Consider the following 21,430-nt stretch of genomic DNA (forward strand, 5'->3'; position numbering starts at 1 on the left):
GCTCCTCGGCCCACGGAGTTCCTCTCCACCCTATGCGCCAAAACCCGGGTTTGAGGGACTCAGTAACCGGGAGAGATTGGGTCAGAAGGTCACCCACACTTCTGAATGCGTATTTTACTCCATTTGATCGTTACTTCCTCTGAGCTGCTAAAGGAATAAATACTCAGGCCTCCCCGGTGGCGCAGAGGGGTAAGTCTCAGCACTTTGAAGCTGTCTGTAGCACAGTCCGGTCCCAGGCCAGGGACATCTCCCCACATGGCTCAGCAGGCCTCTCCTGCCTCCACCGCTGCTCCCCTTGTCCATCCACCCACTCCTCAATGGACTCCCAGTTGGTATCATACCTCGTTATCGTCATAGTGATGCTGCAATGAACACCCAAGAGCCCATTCCCTGTAGGGTAAGAACTGCATATTCTCTAAGTTCAACACCCCCCTCCCCCAGTATGTCACTGTTCCTTTTTTCTGTCATTCCCTCCCCGCCCCCCATATCTCTTTAGCTTAGTGAATTACTTCCAGAATATGGCTCATAGACATCATCTTCAATGATGTCTTCCAGTAATTTGGTGGCACTGCTATAGTTAAGGAGACAGCAGGTCAAAATTCAGAATGATGAGTTTCTGCCTATTTTCTCCAGCTGAGAAGAAAAAGTCAGTGTCCAGGCTTTCCCTGGTGGCGCAACAGGTTAGAACACAGCACTAAGAAGCGAAAGCCACTTAAGCATGAGTTAGATCCCCGTCCCAGAGGTGATGCACATGGCATGGCAGACCTCTCCTGACCCGCCCGCTGCTCCCCTCAGCAGTGTGTTTCGTCAGTCTGTCCTGCTCCCCACTCTGTCTCCGGTGAAGCCTCTCACTCACCACTCCTCTGGCCTGTGCCAAAGTACTGTAAGCATAAATGAATAAATCTTTAAAAAAAAAAAGTCAGTATCCAGAGCAAATCCTGACCTTTGACCTTCACCTTTGGGTATTTTGGGGTTTTTGTTTTTTTTCCATGATTCCTTCTCACCAAAGCTCCAGATTCTTTTAGGGTCAGATTCTTTTAGGATCTTCCTCCTTTGCTCTTCTTTGTCTCACCTCAAACTGACCACCCCATGTCAGGAACCAGGCCTTGAACTTGTTGAATGAACCTCAAGGGTTTTTAGAAGTGTTCATGCTTCTCAGAGTTTAAGATGACGACGTAGGTTTTGGCACAAACAGAAAAGAGAATCTGTATCTTCCTGCTTCTGAGAAGTTCCCCCTGGGAATGGAAGCGCGTAGGTGTCTCTCTACTGCCCTCATCTGGTAAAAAGTGAGCACTGCTGACAAGAGGGAAAACAACAGAAAGTGAGACCAGCTCACCCCTACACGAATTATTTTAAAAAGTAGCAACTTAACCCTCACAGAACTTGGAAGTTCCCATAATTTAAAATGATTTATCAGGGCCCTTTCTGTGGATGCAACGGGTTAAGGTGCAGCACTGTGAAGCTGGCTGCAGCCACTGCAGCATGAGTTCAATCCTGGCCAAGGATGTGACCCACAAGATACAGCAGACCTCTTCTGACCTGCCTGCTGCTCCCCTCAGCAGTGTATTTTGGTGGATCTACCTGTTCTGCTCCCCATTCTCTCTTTGGTGAATCCTCTCAACCCACTTAGCTGTAACCCAGTTCTTGTATGCATAAATAAATAAAATCTTTAAGAAATAAAATGACTAATGAGAAATGGGAGTGACATCAAGCTAGTAACCCTGTATTTTTAATATTTCCTTAAAATACCCTCATTTGGCCCTCCCTGGTGGCGCAGCGGGTTAAAGCACTGCACTAAGAAGCCAAAGCCACTTCCTCATGAGTTCGATTCCCACCTGCCCTGGAGGTGACCACATGGTGTGGCAGACCTCTCCTGACCCGCCCGCTGCTCCCCTCAGCAGTGTACTTCTTTGATCTGCCTGTTCTGCTCCCCACTCTGTCTCTGGTGAAGCCTCTCACCGCCCCTGAGCCTCTGGCCTGTACCCCAGTTCTGTATGTACAAATAAATAAATCTTTAAAAAAAAAAAACCCTCATTTTTACAGTATGTAAAAATCTATGCCCTCTGTATCTTAAGGTATTTTTGCAAAGGTGTTTAAACTTATGATTGTAATAAGAGATAAAGGAAATTCTTACGTGCTTCCAATTGTTATTTTCATCTTTTAAATTAGAGGTTTTCTGTGCTTAAAAGTTTTCATTTAAGATCCTGTGGGGAAATTAAAGCAATAATTACAATGAAAACAATATAGTATCTCCTCAGAGCTGTTACATGTGTTCATGTTGGATGATCTGGTAAACCCTAAACCTAAACGAGAAATCTCCCCCAGGTGATTGTCACTACCCCAGATCCAATCCTGACAGAAATACTGATCCATGTGAAAGTAGGGTAGGCAGGAAAAAAAAATAAAAAACAGGAAAATCTCTACGTCTGTCTTCCACCCTCCATTCCTCTCACAGACACACTTTTCACGCACTTCTATTAGATCTGTGTCAGTGTCAGAATCTGGCTCATAAAGATCATGGTCTTTTCATAAGAATAATTTAAGAAAAACAAGATAAAGATATTTCTAAGGACACAAATATAATTAAACTGTATGTTATACGACAAACTTCCCATAAATCATTTGTAGACAGAGATACAGCTTATTTTCTCCAACTCCATTTCTTATGTCAGCCATAATTAAAACAAGTCTGAAGAATTGAGACGTGTATGGTGCAATGAGATGTTTAATCTTTCAGCATGAACTAAAAATTAATATATACATAAATCTAGGGAAAGATGAAAGGATAAAATTATCACTTATAGAAGTGTTTGGATTGAGAAATGACAAGGGGACTAGGGTAAATTCTCTAGCATGACATGAAGATAAATCAACCAACAGGCTATTGATGACCTAATTTGTGCAGGGCTGTCTACAAGGTGCCGATAAAAACACAAACGGGAACAAGCAATGATTCATATCAGCAAAGGGTTCACAACCACCTTAGAAAGACTCAAACCTAGCAAGGAACTAACAACCTGCCAGAGAGTATCAGCAGAGAGCAGGTGTGGCCAGGGGGGTGGGAGAGACTGGTGGCAGAGAGCTGCAGAAGCAGTGTCTGCTGCAATGCTGGATTGCCCAAGAATGAAAAGAAAGGAACACCAAAGTCTCACTGAAAAATGTTGTCTGTTCACGTTGCTTCATGTATACTCCCTATTAATCACATGATTATAAATGTATACTTATACTTGAATGTTCCCATGTTTTGTGGTTGAAAATAATATGCAACTATGGTAAAGATCATGGATGCAATGATGGGAGAACTAAAAATGGTAAATTAGTTGGGGCTTCCCTGGTAGTACAAGGGGTTAAGTCTCAGCACTATGAAGCTATCAGCAGCCTGCAGCACTAGCTCAATCCTCAGCCAAGAAGGTGACCCACATGACGCAGCAAGACCTCTCCTACCTAGCCCATTCCCCTCAGTAATGTATTTCAGCTGATCTGCTTGTTCTACTCCCCACTTTCTCTGATGAATCCTCTTACCCCCTATACCTCTGACTTATACCCCAGTTATTGTATACATAAATAAATCTTAAAAAAGAAAAAACCATCATAAGCCAACAGCTTTGCCTCCTGGCAACCTCTCTCTTGGTGAACTCCCTGTAGGCATAGAGCTTTGTGAGGGAGGCAGAAAAATGGCTTCCTATATAGCCCCTATCCTAATCCCTGTAATCTATGGCTATTGATCAATATGGCAAAGGGAACTTTGTGATGCAGAATCCCCCTTGAGATGGGGGATTATCAGGATGGGCCCAATCTAATCTCAAATCCTTAATGCAGGCTGTGGTCAGAAAGACGAGGTGATAGAAGAAAGGTGAGTTGTACTGTGCTGCTGCTGGCTTTGAAGACAGGAGAAGGACACAGCTAAGGAATTCAGGTGGATTCTAGACTGTGAGAAGCAAATGCAAAAGAAGTGAATTCTCCCCTGAAGAGGAAACAGCCCTGCCAACCTCAGTTTTTAATCCAGGGGCCCAGGGTGAGATTCTTGGCCCTCAGACTAGTGTAATACATCTGTGTGGTTTTGGGCCTCTGGGTTTGAGGTCACCTGCTATAGCAGCAATAGAGACAGGATGCAGGCATCTACCCTCACCCACTCACCCAAGTCAGTAGTTTTTAGGAATATGTTTGTTACCCATCATTCAGATTTCCTTCTCAGCAGCCAACAGCATTCAACAAACAGCTGTGCTCATGAGAGCTCCCAGCCTCAAACAGAAATCAACTCTAGAGGACTTGCAAGAGGGCTGATGTAAATAACTACAAAAAAGCCTCAATTCTAATTAGGTAGGGGATGCAAGTACAGCAGTTAGTTTTAACATTTCAAGGATTAGTGTGCAACAAAACTTAAGGTGAGTCCATTGGGGATGTCTGTATTTGTCTGTATTTAACAAGGGTTAAACACTGGGAGTCTATCGTTCAGTGTAAGAAATGTTCAGAATGTATTAAGTGAACCAATTTGCACAAACATGTATGTGCGTGTAGTAGCTTCCAACTTTGGTACTCAATTTTACTTATTCAATATGCTGAAATTTTCCTGTAGACTTCCCTGGGCACTGTAAAACCGACATGAAAATATGGCAGTCTGATCACTAGGAAAAGCAGCGTGGAAGTCCTGCTCCTGCCACCTGTCAGTGACACTGTATATACAGTGACTCTGGCAAGCAAACATGAGCGCTCCCATGTGTGCGCATGCCCGCCGTGGGTGGCACGAAAGGCCCAAGCTGACGTTTCTGGAGTATTCATTCCCTTGTTTTTCCTATTCTTGTTTCTAATTTTTCAAAAGAAGTTGGGAAAAATAAATGTCACCTGTACTTTACACATGCCCATGTTCTTCTCCCATGCCCACCCCCAACCTTGGATTCACTAGACCTATTGGACTGATGGCTGATGTTATGATTTTTTAACTGCTATAACTTTATAAATTTTCAGAATGTACCAAGGCAGGGCTGCATCCAGACTCCAATTTTATACAACTCTAAGAAATAAGCAAAATATGGGACTTAGTAATTGCTAATTACCATTAAGTCTCCATAAACCTGTGTAAACGCTTATTTTCTTGAAACAGAGTAAAAAACACATGGGCTTTTCTGCAATCTGATCACTAGCAGTTTCTACTTCCTCCCATGAAGATCTGATGACCTTCATTATGCATTCTCCCACACATGAAACTCCTACAAAGCAACAGGACCAGAAAGTACCATCAAAAACATCAATTGTGTATTCAGAGTTGGTTACCACATTAAGAACACTGTGAAAGAATAGGAAACCCTGCACCTACAGCCCATTGGTAATTACCCTGAAGCAACTGATAGTAACAGGAAGTTCAGATTCCAGCCAGTGCTTGAACAGATCTAGAGACATGTGAGCACTTCTCTGACCAACTATTTTACTTGGGTATGTCCAATCCATACATTTCTATGATCATCCAACACACTAAAACAAAAGCAACGATGTTACCACATTCCATATTAAGAACAGGACTTAAGAATATTTTTGGCTTTTCCTGTGGACCTTGGCATGTTTACTATATTGCATGGTTTGTATTTGGAGAAAAGGTACAAACAATGTTGTCTCCACAACTACCACCTAATCCAGAGGAAAAAGGTACAAAATCAGCTCAATGTATGTATGTATACACACACATACACACAGCAGTTAAGCATCTAAGTACCAGTATCTATGCTTGCTTTACTACTTCTAGTGTAATATAGCTATCTGGTCACTTCACAGAACACTATAAAACTCAGGATTCAGGTGTAACTATTTCAAAGGCAAGGTTCAGACTGAAAAGTGCTGGCCCATACATCTATAATCAAAACAATTTAATTCTCTAGTTTATTCATCATAAGGCATGCAAGACTTGGACACAATAGGTTACTTTAAAATACTGAGCCAATACATGTATCTTGTTGATACAGTATTTCATTATTTTAGTACCTTCTCCAGGACTGAATTACAGTAGATATCCAAGTTAACAAGCTCTTTGCAAACTCCTGTGACCTGAAGTTATTCACCCCATAAGGGTTCTACCTCTAAAGGCTAAGCATTCGTGACTGTCACCTAGATTTGTGCTAACAAATTATTATTATAAATCACTAGTACTGAGAACACATCAATGTGAAGTTTTAAAAGGACTATGAGGAAGTCACATATTAATGACCCATACCAAACATATTCGATGTAGACTTAAACAAAAATTGCAAAACTTAGTTATCACCTGATTCTCTAGGACCTTTTTTGTGTACTGCTGAGCCTACTTGTCAGGTAACTGAAGGGTCAAGATTTGCAGAAACAATTCCTGGAAAAACTGTATTAAGTTCATTTCCCTTCCCTCCTTGGCCTCTCCCAAAACAATGCAACATCTCTTTAAAGCCAGCGGCTTTAACTTAAGAGATCCCCCAGTCTGCACCCTGAATTGTCCTCCTGAGGTGGGGTTTGCCTTTGCGATTCTAACGCAGGTGGCAATGACCCACCCTCTGGAAAACAAGGCTGTAAAGACCAGTTCTTCCTCCTTGGATAAAATGAATTACATGAACTTGTTAAGTACCCATTTTCTCTTTATAAACATGTCTTCATGAAGATGGTTTCTTCACACGTATAATCCATATAGCTCACTTCCTCTCAGTAGGCCTGTAACCAAGAAAAACATGCATTCAAGACATGATCTACATTGAAAGCAGTTTCAATTTAGTCAGCCCTAGTGTATTTAAAACGAAAAAAGCTCGACAGTATATTATCTTACACAGAGGTTTCCAACACATTTTATTTTGCAGACCACTGGTTTGTAGCTTTTGAGGACCAACATCTGTATAAATTCCTATAAAATGTCCATCTCAGTTCAGTAGCAGCCTCTCGGGTACCGCCCCCGGGCTTATGGCTTGAGTTCCAGTTCCACATGGGTAAGGCTGCCTTTTGGTTCCTGAAGGAGGGCGAGTCGGGTGAAAGCCTCATCTACGGTTTCAGGTTCCGAATGGTAGTTTCCTTTGGCAAGATGATGGGTTCACAAGCTCTGGCGCCTGTGAGCAGGAAGCACGCAGGAACTCGGTGACAGGCTCTCTTTTATGTGGACTCGTAAGCAGTCAGTGCGCTTGTGCTTAATGAAGAAATCGCTCCTTATCCCTTAGCAGGTTAATATAAGGAAGCCTCTGTACTTAAGTAACACAGATAAACACCTTTTTAGATTGCCTATTTGTTCTAGAGCTACAAAATTTAATTCAAGAAAATATAGGTCCCATGAAAGACTTAAAAGTTTTATAAAACTAAAATCTAGTTTTCCCCAATAAACTGTACTTTAGCCAAAACCCTCCCAATGCTTCTAAAATAATACTAAAAGGGGGCATCTGATTATACAAGAGCAATTAAAAAATTTAAATATTTATTTGAATAACAAGTTTTAAGTTCAAGCTGCCATGTTGGCAATGCAGATTTTTAACAAATCACAAAAAGCGTGCACAAAAATGTACTGGCACAAAGAACAAAGTAATGCTAAGAATTAGGCTAAGTAGCTGTTGATTTTAAGAAAACAAAAGGCCTGAAATCACTATACAAAATGTAAAAGGTATTAAACACTACCATCCACAGAACAGTCTTTATTATTGATTATACTTAAAAACTATTTGTGTAGTTAATTATATATTGACTTGTAATGAGTATTATACATGAACCCCCTTTTGGAAGGCAATTCCTGTTGCACTATAGAACATCTAATTACATTGCAAAAAGTATCCTTTTTTGCTACCAATAAAGGAAAGTTAATGATTACTGTAAGTATTTGGAAGGCTACAAAAAAAAAGTCTTCAAAGTGCTTTCCATGCAGAATTAAGCACTTGCCTTATTTGACTAAATGCACTGTTGGGAAATGACCTGGGTCAAAGAGAAGCTCTTGAATGAGAAGACCGGGCTTTACAAATCGAAGACTCAAAGGAATCATGCAACCTTTTTATTACTGGGGTACCATTGTGTCACTTACCAACTCTGCCTTCCAGAATCTCATTCAAGACACTTAGAAAAGATCAGACTGATCATGATAAATATACACAAAATGAAAAGACACAAACTGCTATTGACACTACTATTGGTAATGTCTGTGCTGTGTGAAAGCACCTTTGAAAAGAGCCTATGCGGCGAGAGATAAGTGTCTAAAGATTCAAAATGAATCAACAGTATTGGATAACAATATAATTCTCAACTCAGAAGCTGCCTCAAGATTAGGTGCATCTTCAGTTAATGTAACAGGAAAAAAAAAAAAAAAGCAATGGATTTTATTTTATTAATTGCATCCACTCACAAATCGACCTAAGGTCACCAGATGTGTAGACACAATGAGATTTGTGTTGTTTATAGTCTTTAATTGAAGTGATGATAAAGGAAATAAATCTATTTAAAAACAAGACCAAACAGCTATTTCGGTTTAGATTAGGAGGTGGCACCGGGCGTGGGGTTCACATTCTGAGTTGCCACCTGTGGAGCGACTTCGATGATCCGAGGTTTGTCTATGATTCTGGCTGTGCGGTTGCCCTTCTCTACGATCCCAATAATCCACGCTTGGTGACCTTCACCGTATTTGGGGGACTTTATCTCTGCACAGAACCGAGCTGCTTGCTCACGTGGTAAACATATTAAAAGGCCTCCTGGCAAAGAAAAAACACAGAACAATTATCATTAATTAGGATGCCATGTGAGACTTTTTCTGCCTAGACCTCTACCGAGACCGCGGTCAGCACCACCTTGTTTCAGCCTCTACACCAGCACCCCTCCTGTCCCACTGAGGCGCCTGTCCTGCCTGCCCTCAGGTAGCCCACCTGTTGAACTTTAATTAACCGATTCCTCTGTAAATGACCTTACCTCAGTAACTGATGTGGTAACTACTTTTCCCATGCTACACTGACTTTCTGTATTTTATTGATTTAAAAATTAAGATCAGGAAAGAATGTATACCCTAAGGTAAGCAAGGCTCTAGCTTTGGACTGTTATTACCTTCCAAACAGAAAAATATGAAATAATTAAAATAAAACTTCACTGCTATTTGAGTAGATAGGACTGGTATGTTTATGTATCTGTACACATAAGTAACAATCAGGAACTAATTATATCATTCTTCTACAAAAAAGCAGAATCTTCCTATTTTTGAAGAGGGAAATACAATGAATTTGTTGGTAATATTAATTCATTCAACAGTTACTCCAGGCCCACCAGGGGGCAGCGATGGCCCTGAGGTGGCGGGCAGTGTGTTAATTGAGCCAATAGCTCACCTGCTCTTCCGGCTTAAGAATTTTGTTTTTCTCAGAGTCCTTCTATGTAGACATTTTGTGAACAGGCTTTGATGTTCTGGAAGCTGTCACAATTACTTACGACCAGGCGTACTCCAGTCTAACATAACCAGGGTTTTATTTAAGGGGGTGAGGGAGATTTATCAGTCTAGGCAGGGGTATTTTTTAAAATTTCATTGTGATTCCACTCTTTTGTCAGGTTCGGGAAACCACTGACTTACAGTGAAAAGAAAATGGACAAGAGAAATGCAAAAAGAAGGAGGGAGGGTATAGGAGAGTTTTAAAGGATGAAGTACAAGAGTTAAGGTAAGAAAAATGAGTCAAAAAGACAAGTGGCACTTTTGGAGATATACTATTTGTTCTATTTAACTCTCAACAGAAATTTTATAAATTGTTGAGGAAAAAATACAGCCTGTTCAATGTAATATAAGGGTATTACAATTACTTCAAATAATAAGTTTCCAAAGAAAACTAATAATCCTCCTCCCTATGTTCTCATCCATTTCTCCCACTCATGGTCCTAAATTCCATGAACATTTATGAGTTACTAGACACATGCTCACATACTTGGCTCCTTCCTATTGTTAGTCCTACTGAGTTAATCCTCAGAGTTGGGTCCAGGATCCTGTACCTGAGGTCTCTGGGCAGGTCCCATGCATGAGGCCAAACATATTTCCGCAGGCCTTGCTCACAGCAGCCATCTTGGCCAGCACAGGAAGGTTGTGAATGACAAAGGACACCTCGTTCCTCTGCTGCTTGGCCAGGTTCTGCGCATGACCCAAAATCCCAAAGCCTGTGATGTCAGTGGCAGCGTGGGCATTGAATGTGTGCATGAGTCCTGCAGCTGAAAAAGGACACAAACATTTTGTATCTGCTATAGCTGAGTAAAATCTCAACACAAAATCTTTAAATATACCTTGAACTCCAGGGAAATGACAAACAGGAATAATAAAAATATTCATTCCAAAAACAAAACAAAACAAAAATCAATAAAACCCAGAGTGAAAATTCTGAAAGTGGATTTCTCATTTCAATTCAAACCACTTATCAGCAGCTTCAATCAATATATTTGTAGTTAAACTAAAAAAATCTGTAGAGGGGAATTAAGTGTTAGAGTCATTCCGAAGTATTTCATTGGGGGATGGCTGTTAGGGGAGTAAATGACAGGCTAATTTTAGAGTTTTTTTAAATTATCTTTTTCAGGAAATGAAATATGCCCTATTCTCAATGCATTTTTCAGTATAGTTTCTTTCTTTCTTTCTTTTTTTTAAGACCTTAGGTCTCTTTCATTTAAGTACTTTCTTAACAACAGAGGCAGAGAATATCAACACTTTTAGCCTTTTGTGGTGGCCAAGTAGCTAGACACAGCTTTCACACATCTATACCAAGTGCAGTGGGGTGACCAAGATGGATTTCTGGTGACATTTAATAAAGTCATGACTTGCACACCAGAAGCATTTTCCACGGCTGTCTTACATGAGTTACATGAGCAGTCACACCCACAACACATCCTACAGACAACAGGGTTCCAGTTTCCTAAGGCTCTGACTCCTCTTTACACCTTCCAGGTCTCATCTGCACAGAGCAACCCAAACAAACGCTATTCTGTGAACAGTTCCTGTGGCCTTTCAGGTTGGTGTCAAAAGACCAAGAGAAGAGCTTTCTTCTTTACAATGGATGCCTGATACTTTCTATATGCATCAAAGCCGATAAAAACAGTGAGTGTATGATGCTTCAACTATATCCAATGAACTCCCTGCACAGTCCTCCCTGCTACCCAGAAGATGAATTCTGGTTCTTGAAATTTGTTTTATTTCAAACTGCTTTTAAAACTTAGTATAGTACAAAAGTGTTGTTCAATTACTATGCACAAAGACAGTGAAATGTTCGATTTCTTACTAAACTGTCAAAAAGGAACAGAACACTTTAATTATTATAAGAAATGGTTCCAAATCATGTGTCTAGCCAAGATTTAATTAGCTGTGTGACCCTGAACAAATTACTTAAAACTTTGTATGAAAAAAAGATAGCAGTAGCTACCTTATAAAGTAAAAGAATTAAATGAGAAAGTACATAGTACCTGCCAAATGGTAATCGCTGTTATTAGTTTTATATTTAAAAACTAAGACTAGAAATAAAGGGTAAAGAAAGTAAGAGCTGGGAATGTAACCACTGTTATAGACACACACTCACTCCAAAATGAAAAACAGTAATAAATAAATATACGATTTCAATACTTCCAAAAATGTGCTAAGTTTCCGGTTTTTATTGACCAACAAAAGGAGTCACCACCAACCATAATGCCAGAATGCAAAGTTGGAAGGAACAGAGAAAAATATAAAACTCAACGCTCCATTTGATTCAGAACTGAACTCATTATTCACCCATATGTCATGTTTCTGCCCTGTGCCCGGCCCTGCCCCAACAACCCAAGTGGAAGGAGTAAGACGCTGTAAGCCACAGTGTCCTGTGGCACTCAGCCACTCGGTGGAGAGCGGGGAAAGGACCCTCAAAGGCCCCTGTAGGTGAGCCACTGGTTTTTCTAGTACAAGTGGCCTTAACAACATTTCTGCCAAGAATACCCATGGAGTTGGATTCACTAGTGTCCAAGGGCCCCAAACCAAGACCAACAGAAGAGGGTCTGCAGTCACTGGCCAAATCTGACCCATAGCCTGTTCCCCGACTAAAAGTATTTGTTTTTTCAACACATTTATAGAGTTGCTGAAGAAGAACTCAGCATGCAACCGAGAGCATGTGTGGCCTGAAAAACTTGAAATCGGTCCTCTGGGGTTAGAAAGCTGAACCTTGCAAGAGGTGAACCCGTCCGCTTGCCTGCCCACCTGCCTGCAGATACCTGTTCTGTTGAGCCTGGCCATGTTCATCATCGCCTCTTGGTATGCCAGCTCTACATCTTCTTGGGTGACCACTAGTTTAATTTTATTCCATTTTTCAGGCTATAAAACAGAAACATAGGTGAGGGAGGGGAAGAAAGGGGGGGGGGGAATGTAATTTATCTTTACTTCTGACATGGGGGAAAAAAAGCACATTTTTTTCTTAGTCCTCTTCTGGGGAGTTTTATCTGTTTCTGCACACAAAATTATTTGTCTCTTAGCTTTTTTCCCCCCACGACTACTACATGTCTACGAGACATGTCACCCTGGAATCTCTTCTGTTCTCGGGCACAGGCCACTGCGTGGGACATGCAGCGGCAGCACACAGGCCCCAAAAGGCAAGTTTACCGGCTCCTCCAGGCAGGGTGTGAACCACCATGAACCACGTCCCTGGCTCTCTCACTATCTCCTCAGAGTTTTCATTTTTCACATGATTATACATCTGCTAACTACACCTAAATTTGGATCAAGTCCTCTTGATGGACAAATGAATATGACTACAAGTTGGGTCATGTGTGCATTGAGATCTTGGGTGACCACAAAGGATATCATCAAAGCCAGGAGAAAATGGTGTTTCCTTTTCTTTCTCAACCTGATTTTGGAAGAATCTAATGTCACGACACTCGGTCTGTGAACAAGGTGCCCTCATTGTCCATTAGTGGCCATCATTCATGCATTCATTCATTTATTTTAAACAATACGCAATAGTCAACCAACCAATGCAATAACAAGATTCTTATGCTACTACTCACTATTTCTCTTCTAGAGGAAACAACTATTCTGAGTGGTATACTTGCAATTCCCCAGCCTTTAAAAAAATTGTATGCTGCTTTAACTTAGTCTTTGGAGTTTGCTTTTGCAATTATAAGCATTAAATTAAAAAAAAAAAAAAGGCAAAGGTGTTGTCAAGTTGGGGTGGGAAGAAGTGGAGGTCCTAACACCTCATTTCTTATGTCTCTTTGCCTCACCTGCTCCCACAACTTTGCTAAATCACACAGGCCCTCACCAGTCATACTGGAAAGCACTTTGGTAGATTGATTACAGCCCATAATCAACAGCTTTCCCATCTGATTATAGAAATGTGATAGGAAATTTCCCATTGTCACTAGATGAGAAAAGAAAGTAACTGAAGAATGTGCTAGTCTTAGAGATTTTCTCTGTTTTGCTGTGTCAAGCTAAGATTCACCTGGTTGGTGAATAACATATAATTATTTTTTTTCCTAACCATTTCTCAAGTAGTAGTTTCAGATGACAGTTGTAGAAATTAAATACACCAAGATATGTAAAAACATACCAGAGTTGTATTAATTTTTGAGTTGTTATGGCAATGAAAACATCTTAACTGCAGTATGAGTATAGCTCAGTGGCAAAGACACTCAGAAAAAGTACCTTCATATACTATAGCTGCTTTCCTGCCAAGGCAGTTACTTTATCAAAATGTCCTGGGTTACTAATTAGGTTTAAAAAGACAAAGCAAGCAATCAAGTTGCCAATAAGTCTGGTCTTATTTCTACCCCAAATACCACATTTTCCACATTCTCTTCTGTGTATTTTTAGTGATGTACAAGACATGAAAAATAAGTCCAACTCTCTCTACCTCCCAACTCCTCTTTGAAGAGTTCAAAGCCGGGTCTACCCTGTTAGGCATTCAGTACATGAGATTCTGATTTAATAAAAGAGTGTGCACTAGTCCGAGGACTTCTGTAAGGACCTGGCTACTACTAAAACTACGGGAGGTCATTCTGAGGAGGACAAACTCATGACATGTTAATCTCTTGTCTTAAACATGAAAAAGGCTTCCTTTACAGGAGAGATGTGGCCCCATTACAGAGCTCACTGCCTCCGTACAGAAGCACACCCAGGCCCTGGCAGACAGGAATAGCACCTGACCTGCCATGTACCATAAATGCCCCGCTCTCCAATCACAAACAAGTCCTGAAAATGTACTGGTCGCCCAGCCCCCCCATCAGGCCAGCTCACTCACAATATCCAGCCACTGGTGCACGGCAACGGCCACTTGTGTCCCCAGGGGTTTTGTCAGCACAAGCACGTCCCCTGGCACTGCATTATCTGGCCTGAAGAAAAGGAGAAGATACATTTACCATCAGTAAAACTAGAGAAAGGGGTGTTAAGAATATATCTGTGCTGCAAACACAAGTTTAAACCAGCTACCATCATCTATCAGTCTGGGGATTTATTTGCTAGTGTGGCTGCTACTGAACAAAGCACGAAGACTCTATGGAGCTCAACAGATAGGCCAGTTACTATACTCCAGTGTACGGAGAAGCAAATCACTTGGCCTTCAAAGGCCTCATCCAGTCCTGAGGCAGCTATGCTCCTATAACTTAAATTCAGGCTCCACCGTCCTGAGGCAGCAAGACCACTACATAACGTTGCTGTTTTATGTTCCTCTGATCCCTTGTAAGTAGAGGTGCAGGTGGGATTTCTTTTCTCAGGCTCTGGAACTTGGCTCAAATGTATGGGTACAATGTTTCGGTGATCTCAGCATCAAAGTTCTCAAACAGATTGACTATTAAGTTTACTACTTTTAGCACCCTGTCCCTAGTTGATCCCCATCTCAAAAATATGTGATAACTACTGTAAACGCAGTCTACAAACAAAAGTATTTACACTTGCATGCTCACTGCAAGGATGCAGGTCTCATCCTTGTGTCTTTCTTGTTTCGGTGCAAGTTGTCTACACAGCTGATCCATCCCAGCACTGAACAACTGAAATACTCATCCACGTCAATTAAAAAGTCAGACGCACAGACATCAATAACTACTTTTCCAACTCATCCCATCATATTTGGGATGTGAAACCACTGTTAGCTTTGAAAAATATAATTTTGTAACAAGACCAAAGCGGGGATGGGAAGAACATGTGGGACTATGGTGACGGCACACGGGTGAAGCGGTGGTGGGAAGTCCACGGGGATTACAACTGAGATGAAAAAATGTACAACATGAAGAATAATATGAAAAATATATATAATTCTGTGACAATATTCAAGGAACTCATTTTCCAAAAACTAGACTTAAGCTATCGGTTTGGATCCAGCCATCCTGAAAGCTGATACACTCTTGGGCATTACAGCTATGTGCAGCCTATAAATTTATATCAACAAGTATGATAAAATTACTGGGTTCTTTTGAAGGTCATAAACTATCTTATGAAAGATAAAAATCACACAGATAGGCTCATTCATGGTTTACAAAGTAAACATACAAGTTTGTTGACAAGAAATTCAAAAGCAATTATTTTTTTCCTCTAATTTTTGCAACTGCGAAGTTCATTTTCTTCTGTAAAGCTGGAATGGGCTAAACAGATGAAAACCTTGCAATCTTTTGTCTTAACTACATGGACAGTTATCAGATAATAACTGTATGAAAGTTACCAGGTAACTGCTCTAAAAAGAGTTCTCATCAATTGAAAAATGGACAAAAGATATGAGTATATAAAAAAAAATACATTCAACTTTACTCAAAGGAGTAAGATTAAACCACTAAATCAACTGGCAAAGACCAGGCAGTCTCTCACCACGCATGACAGGAGGGGGGAGCTGGGGAGCTGTGCCTCTAGGCAGGAACCTGGAGACAACCATCAAATGCAGTGTGTGTACACCTGACCTAGCAACTCATTCTTGAAAACGTTCTTACCAATAAAGCCACACACCTGCAAAATCATCTACGCATAAGGGGCACTGGTACTATTGGTAAGTCAAAATAATTGGCAGATTGTTCAAAAATACACAAAACTGGCCAGAGTGACTGCAGGGTGGTTAAGGTACTCGGCACTAGCACGCTTTATGTACTCTGAATTCTGAGCCATGTGAACAACTTATCAGGATCTGTTCACAAAATAAGGGGGAGTTTCTATTTTCTTCAGAAAATACACCAGGTGGCTTTTTGTAATAAAATACCAAACATGCAGAGTGACATGTGTTAAGAGAGGAGGGTTTCTAAAGACCCTGAAATGGCCAAGAAACACATGCAAGATAATCACTATCATTAATTGCCAGGAAATGCAAATCCAAACACAGTACACGATCACTGTGTATTCAACAGGATGGTCATTTTGAAAAAGATAAATACTGGAAAGGAGGAAAGGATATATTCTCAAGATATTGCTGTTGGGAACATAAAACAGAGCAGGCACTTTGGAAATCAATTTGATGCGACCTTAAATTAAGGAGAATTCACACAGGATCCAGTTCTTAGGTGTATATCCAAATAATCAGAATATATGTCCAAGCAAAACCTTATACATCAATGTTTATAGGCAGCTGCAGTCATATAAGGTGGTAATAACCCAAAGGGCCATCACTGTGAATAAACTGTGGCATGTCGCTACATTACAAATTCCATAACCATAATAAAGATGAAGCATTACAAAATAGATGAAATTTAAAACACATACTTTAGGGCCCTCCCTGATGGCGCAGTGGGTTAAAGCACAGCACCCACTTTAGCATGAATTCGATCCCCAGCCCCAGGTGGTGACCCACATGGCGCGGCAGACCTCTCTTGATCTGCCCACTGCTCCCCTCAGCAGTGTACCTCATCAGTCAGCCTATTCTGCTCCCCACTCTGTCTCTGGTGAATCCTCTCACCGCCCCTGCACCTCTGCCCTGTACCCCAGTTCTGTATGCAGAAACAAATAAATCTTTAAAAAATAATTAAAAAAAAACGCATACTTAAAACACTGAATTACATGTTATGTGAAAAATTGTTATATGAATTATACTCCAATTTAAAAAATGTGAAACTTAAAAAACAAAACAAAACCAGGAATTAAGTATGGAAATAAATGCCATGTGACAAAAATAATGAAACTTAAAATTATTAAGCTAATATCATGTGATGATGTAAAAGAAGCCAGGCTAGGGGCGGGGGAGTGAGGAGTAACAGATAAAGAGAACAGGACTTTTTTTGGGGATGACAAAAATATTCTAAATCAACTCTGATGATGGCTGCACAATGAATAACATTTATGCTTTAAATGCATAAATTTATGGTATTTACCTCAATAACCCTATCTAAAAAAGTAAAGGAGAGAGAACCAGGACAAGTGACATGAAAACAACTTACATAATAAATTCATTCGGCTGGCAAACAGTGGTAGCCACTCCTCCCAAAACGATCCATGGGTTCAATACTGTTTGGCCGCCAGTTACAGACGTTCCTGCCTCTTCTGCTGCATCTTTAAAACCCTGTATAATTAGGGGCATCACTTTATCCCTTTCCTAGAATATAAAAGGACATAAAAGTCATGTACTTCAGTTCAAAACCCAAAAAATGATCTATGCTTGTAGTTAGTTGTAATAAGGACAAACCCTAAGTCCTGAACATTTACAGACAAGGATGGAATAACAAATGCCAGGGGATATTTCACACTGTAGTCATTTCATCAAAAGCTGGAAGATGTTCTAGATTACAATGTGAATGAAGTCCAGAAAACACAGAAGTCAAGCCTGGCACGTGACTGGCTCTGCAGAGCTTCCTAAGCCCACACCAGCTCACTGACGTCCTTATCATGCTCAGACTAGCTTAGTACTCCGCCTACCTGTAAGTCAGCTCCTGGTCTGCAAGGAGCAGACTGGCCAAAGAGATGGCATGAACCCTCCCGGAGCAGGTGTGTGCCACCAACAGGCAAAATGCATGTTGTAAGAATAAAAAAAAAAAAAAGCTGTGAAGCAGGACAAACTTCTCTTGGGAGAACAGAAACAAGTACCTTTCAGAAACATCTTGTTAGAAATTCATTTCTGGGTCAAATAAAGGAATAGTAAGTCCACAGACACAAGCTGGGTGAGCGCATGGCCTGTGTGGTGGATGCCTTCCTGCCATCAAAGACGAGGCGTACCCACCTTTCTGTGCCATGTACCCTGGATCCACGAGGCTTTGCCAGGCCCTTAGGCCTAGCGTGGAGGTGCTTTAAGTCACTACGGCCTCAATTTTATCAAAACAAACGTGTTGGCTTTAGTCCACCCAGTAAAGAGAAAGGAAAACGGTGGTGGAAATGGCAAGATGAACAGGCCAGAGCTCTATTTGAATTCACTGACAAGTACCAAAAAAGGAGAGACATAGATGGACACTACAAACCATGCAGCCTGGGTTCCCCTTTACAGATGGGCAGATGAAGGGCTACCCAGGCAGGCCCCAGTAAGCAGCTAGACATCACTTACCCTGTCAGTCATTTTATTACTGATTCCAAGGAGCATCAGCATGTTGTCACATTCTGTGACACCCATTGCGTAGAGGTCACTGAGGACATTGGCACATGCTATCCTGCCCTGGAAGAGAGGGGAGATGTGAGGAAAGACAACAGGGACTTTCCACATGTAAAAACAGAGTATACGGGGTGTGACTCAGCTGCTGGGATGTGGTCTCAAGTCTCTGGCCTGCAGACTGGTTACCTTTCCAGAATCACCACTCTCTGACAATCCTGTTACCACCTCTCACTTTTGTGCAAAACAACAGCAACAAAAAAACAACAAAACCAATGCTTATGGCTTTTTTTCCCATTCAGATTAGGAAAAACCTATAATTTATTTAGATGGGGATAAAAGGGAAAGGAGGTTGGAGTTGATGGTGTGGGAGGCAGAGTTATGGAATGAACAACTTTGAAAACAACTGTCTTAAAACCTGGTAACAGTCACTTATCCCAAACAGACCCTAAAAAAAATGTTGACCTTACTGGTATGGAGAAGATGGTGTTTATATACTTGGGTGGGGGAATGTTTGTAGCTTCTTTAAAGGCTGTAAGAGATAAACAGGAACATCTCTTTATAAAAGATGTTTAAAAAATTAAGATGAAAAAGGGCTGTCCCATTGTGGTGGCACAATAGGTTAAGGCCAGCCACAGCCACTTCAGCCAAGTTCAATCCTGGCCAGGGAGCTGGCCCACAACATGTCAGACCTCTCCTGTCTTACCCGCTGCTCCCCACAGCAGTGTATTTCAGTGGATCTACCTGTTCCTGTTCTGTTCCCCATTCTGTCTCTGGTGAATGGTCTCACTGCCCCTGGCCCTCTGGCTTGTACCCCAGTTCTGTGTGCATAACTAAACCTTTAAAAAAAATCAGGAAAAGTGGTAAAGAAGTCTCAAATGTAATAAGATGCTAAGCTCTTTTCTTCTGCAGGGAAACACCTAGGATTAGCCCCATGGCAGAGTATGGCTATATCTCTAGACTGGAGCACAGGAGTGCAGGATTTACAAATGTCAAAGGAAGGAAGAAAACTATAGAAACGTCAGTCAAGTAGACAACATGTATTCCTGCAGACTATACGCAGGGCAGCGAAGCAGCCGGGAACCAGCCCACAGATGCCCTGATGCTTTGTGTAAAGTCCCAAGCATGAGGAGGGGTGGGGTCAACCAACTGATGCTGGGAGGCAGGACAGGGGCAGGCAGACCACAGTTCGAGCAAAACAAAAACAAAGAGAGTTCACACACTTACTCAAAACCCAGAACACACCAGGTCAAACTCACCATCATGTAAGGATCATCGACAATAGGGTAAATGTAATCTGTGGTCTGAACCAAGGAAAGACCGCCATGTCTCAGAGGAATGACACACGTGTCCATTCCGATGCCTGAAAGACAGAATCGTCATCACCATCCAAAGTCGAAGGAAAAGACTGTTTACTTTATATCCTCATGTTCTGAGAAGACTCTGCACACCACCAATAAAGCAATGTGTTTCCTATGAAGAAGCATAACTTAAATAAACATGAAACATAAGTAGCTTAAGATAGAAAATAATAAGTGTTTAGTCATGAAACTCAACTTTAAGGTGTTGCAATTTTTAGGCCTTAATGATGCCTTGAAGAAAAATTTTCTTTTGCATTACTCTATCATGTGATTGGCACCAAAGAGAATTTCTTTGAAGATTATAATAGCATACCTGGGACTTAGGTTGTAGCTAAACTTCCTTTGAGCATGTCTTTGGCATTATTCTGTTTTCTCAACAGAAAATACAAAAGGCTATTATTATGTCTGTATGTTAGTCATAAATGAAAATAGTCAAAAAAGGAAAACAGTGGTCCATGCCTTCTCTTCAAGCATGTCCATAACACTGTGGCCACTGTGTGAACCATCATGGTTTCCCAAAAGCAGTTTTTAAACTCCCCTGTGCAAAGGTCATGTCACCTTTATGACTGAGGCAAGGATACAATAAATAAGCTTTGGTAAATATTTCAATTTTTAAAGAATTGTTTCTAAACATTTAGAAAGATAACATAGGCAATTGATGGGCTAATTAGATAATTCTCTTAGATCAGTTTAGAAACAATCAAGCTATTGTAGGCTACCTTTCTTTCTTTTTTTTTTTTTCATTTTTTTAAAAGATTTATTTATTTATACAGAACTGGGGTACAGGCCAGAGATGCGGAGGGTGAGAGGATTCACCAGAGACAGAGTGAGGAGCAGAACAGGCAGATAGACACAGTACACTGCTGAGGGGAGCAGCGGGCGGGCCAGGAGAGGTCTGCCCCGCCATGTGGATCTCCTCCGGGGCAGGCGGGAATCGAACTCATTCGGAAGTGGCTTTAGCTTCTTAGTGCTGTGCTTTAACCCGCTGTGCCACCAGGGAGGGCCCGGCTACCTTTCTTTTTAAAATCATCTGTAAAGCAGACATTTTACCAACAGCAAGCTGAATACAGAGTACTTCTCTAAACCTACTCAAAAGGATGCCCTCTGCCTTTCTAGGAAGCATCTCAACTTTGCAAATGACATTCAAAATAAATCACACCAGACTACCAAAGGCAGTTAATTGGATTCTAGCCTCCAAATTCAGAATTCCAAATGGAACAAGAACAAATCACCCCTGACTCACTAACATGGAGACACACCTTTCATATTTTGTGCGTGTGAAACAGGTTATCTTGGCCCCAAGATAGCAGCAAACCCCACAGGGGGCCTAGTCCAAGGTACCTCATCTGTTCAGGTCTTGGTCAAGTTTAATAAAAAGACTGAGCGAGGGCCCTCCCTGAGGGCTCTCCCTGGTGGTGCAGTGGGTTAAAGCACAGCACTGAGAATCTAAAGCCAATTCCGCCTGAGTTCGATCCCCGCCTGCCCCGGAGGTGACCACATGGCGTGGCAGACCTCTCCTGACCCGCCCGCTGCTCCCCTCAGCAGTGTACTTTTTCTAGTTTCATTGAATGTCAAAATGTGCAATAGTAGGCCCTCCCTGGTGGCGCAGCGGGTTAAAGCACAGCACTAAGAAGCTTAAGCCAATTC

The 21,430-nt window shown here is 41.3% G+C and overlaps 1 protein-coding gene across 7 annotated transcripts in view; it reads right to left on the reverse strand.

Moving 5' to 3' along the window:
• Nucleotides 1–6,780: 6,780 nt before the first annotated feature.
• Nucleotides 6,781–21,430, reverse strand: part of SEPHS1 (selenophosphate synthetase 1) — a 21,297-nt gene continuing 6,647 nt past the window's right edge. For all 7 annotated transcript variants that reach the window (XM_004691252.1, XM_012731400.1, XM_012731399.1 and 4 more), the window contains 7 exons: nucleotides 19,682–19,785; nucleotides 18,381–18,488; nucleotides 17,287–17,441; nucleotides 14,181–14,271; nucleotides 12,160–12,259; nucleotides 9,937–10,149; nucleotides 6,781–8,666 (listed from right to left, as the gene is read on the reverse strand). In XM_004691252.1, the coding sequence (XP_004691309.1) occupies nucleotides 8,452–8,666; nucleotides 9,937–10,149; nucleotides 12,160–12,259; nucleotides 14,181–14,271; nucleotides 17,287–17,441; nucleotides 18,381–18,488; nucleotides 19,682–19,785 (986 nt within the window). In that variant the 3' untranslated portion in view covers nucleotides 6,781–8,451. The remainder of the gene's footprint in view (nucleotides 8,667–9,936; nucleotides 10,150–12,159; nucleotides 12,260–14,180; nucleotides 14,272–17,286; nucleotides 17,442–18,380; nucleotides 18,489–19,681; nucleotides 19,786–21,430) is intronic.

Source organism: Condylura cristata, unplaced genomic scaffold, assembly GCF_000260355.1.
Source record: "Condylura cristata isolate star-nosed mole 26May11 unplaced genomic scaffold, ConCri1.0 scaffold00030, whole genome shotgun sequence".
Lineage (NCBI taxonomy): Eukaryota > Metazoa > Chordata > Mammalia > Eulipotyphla > Talpidae > Condylura > Condylura cristata.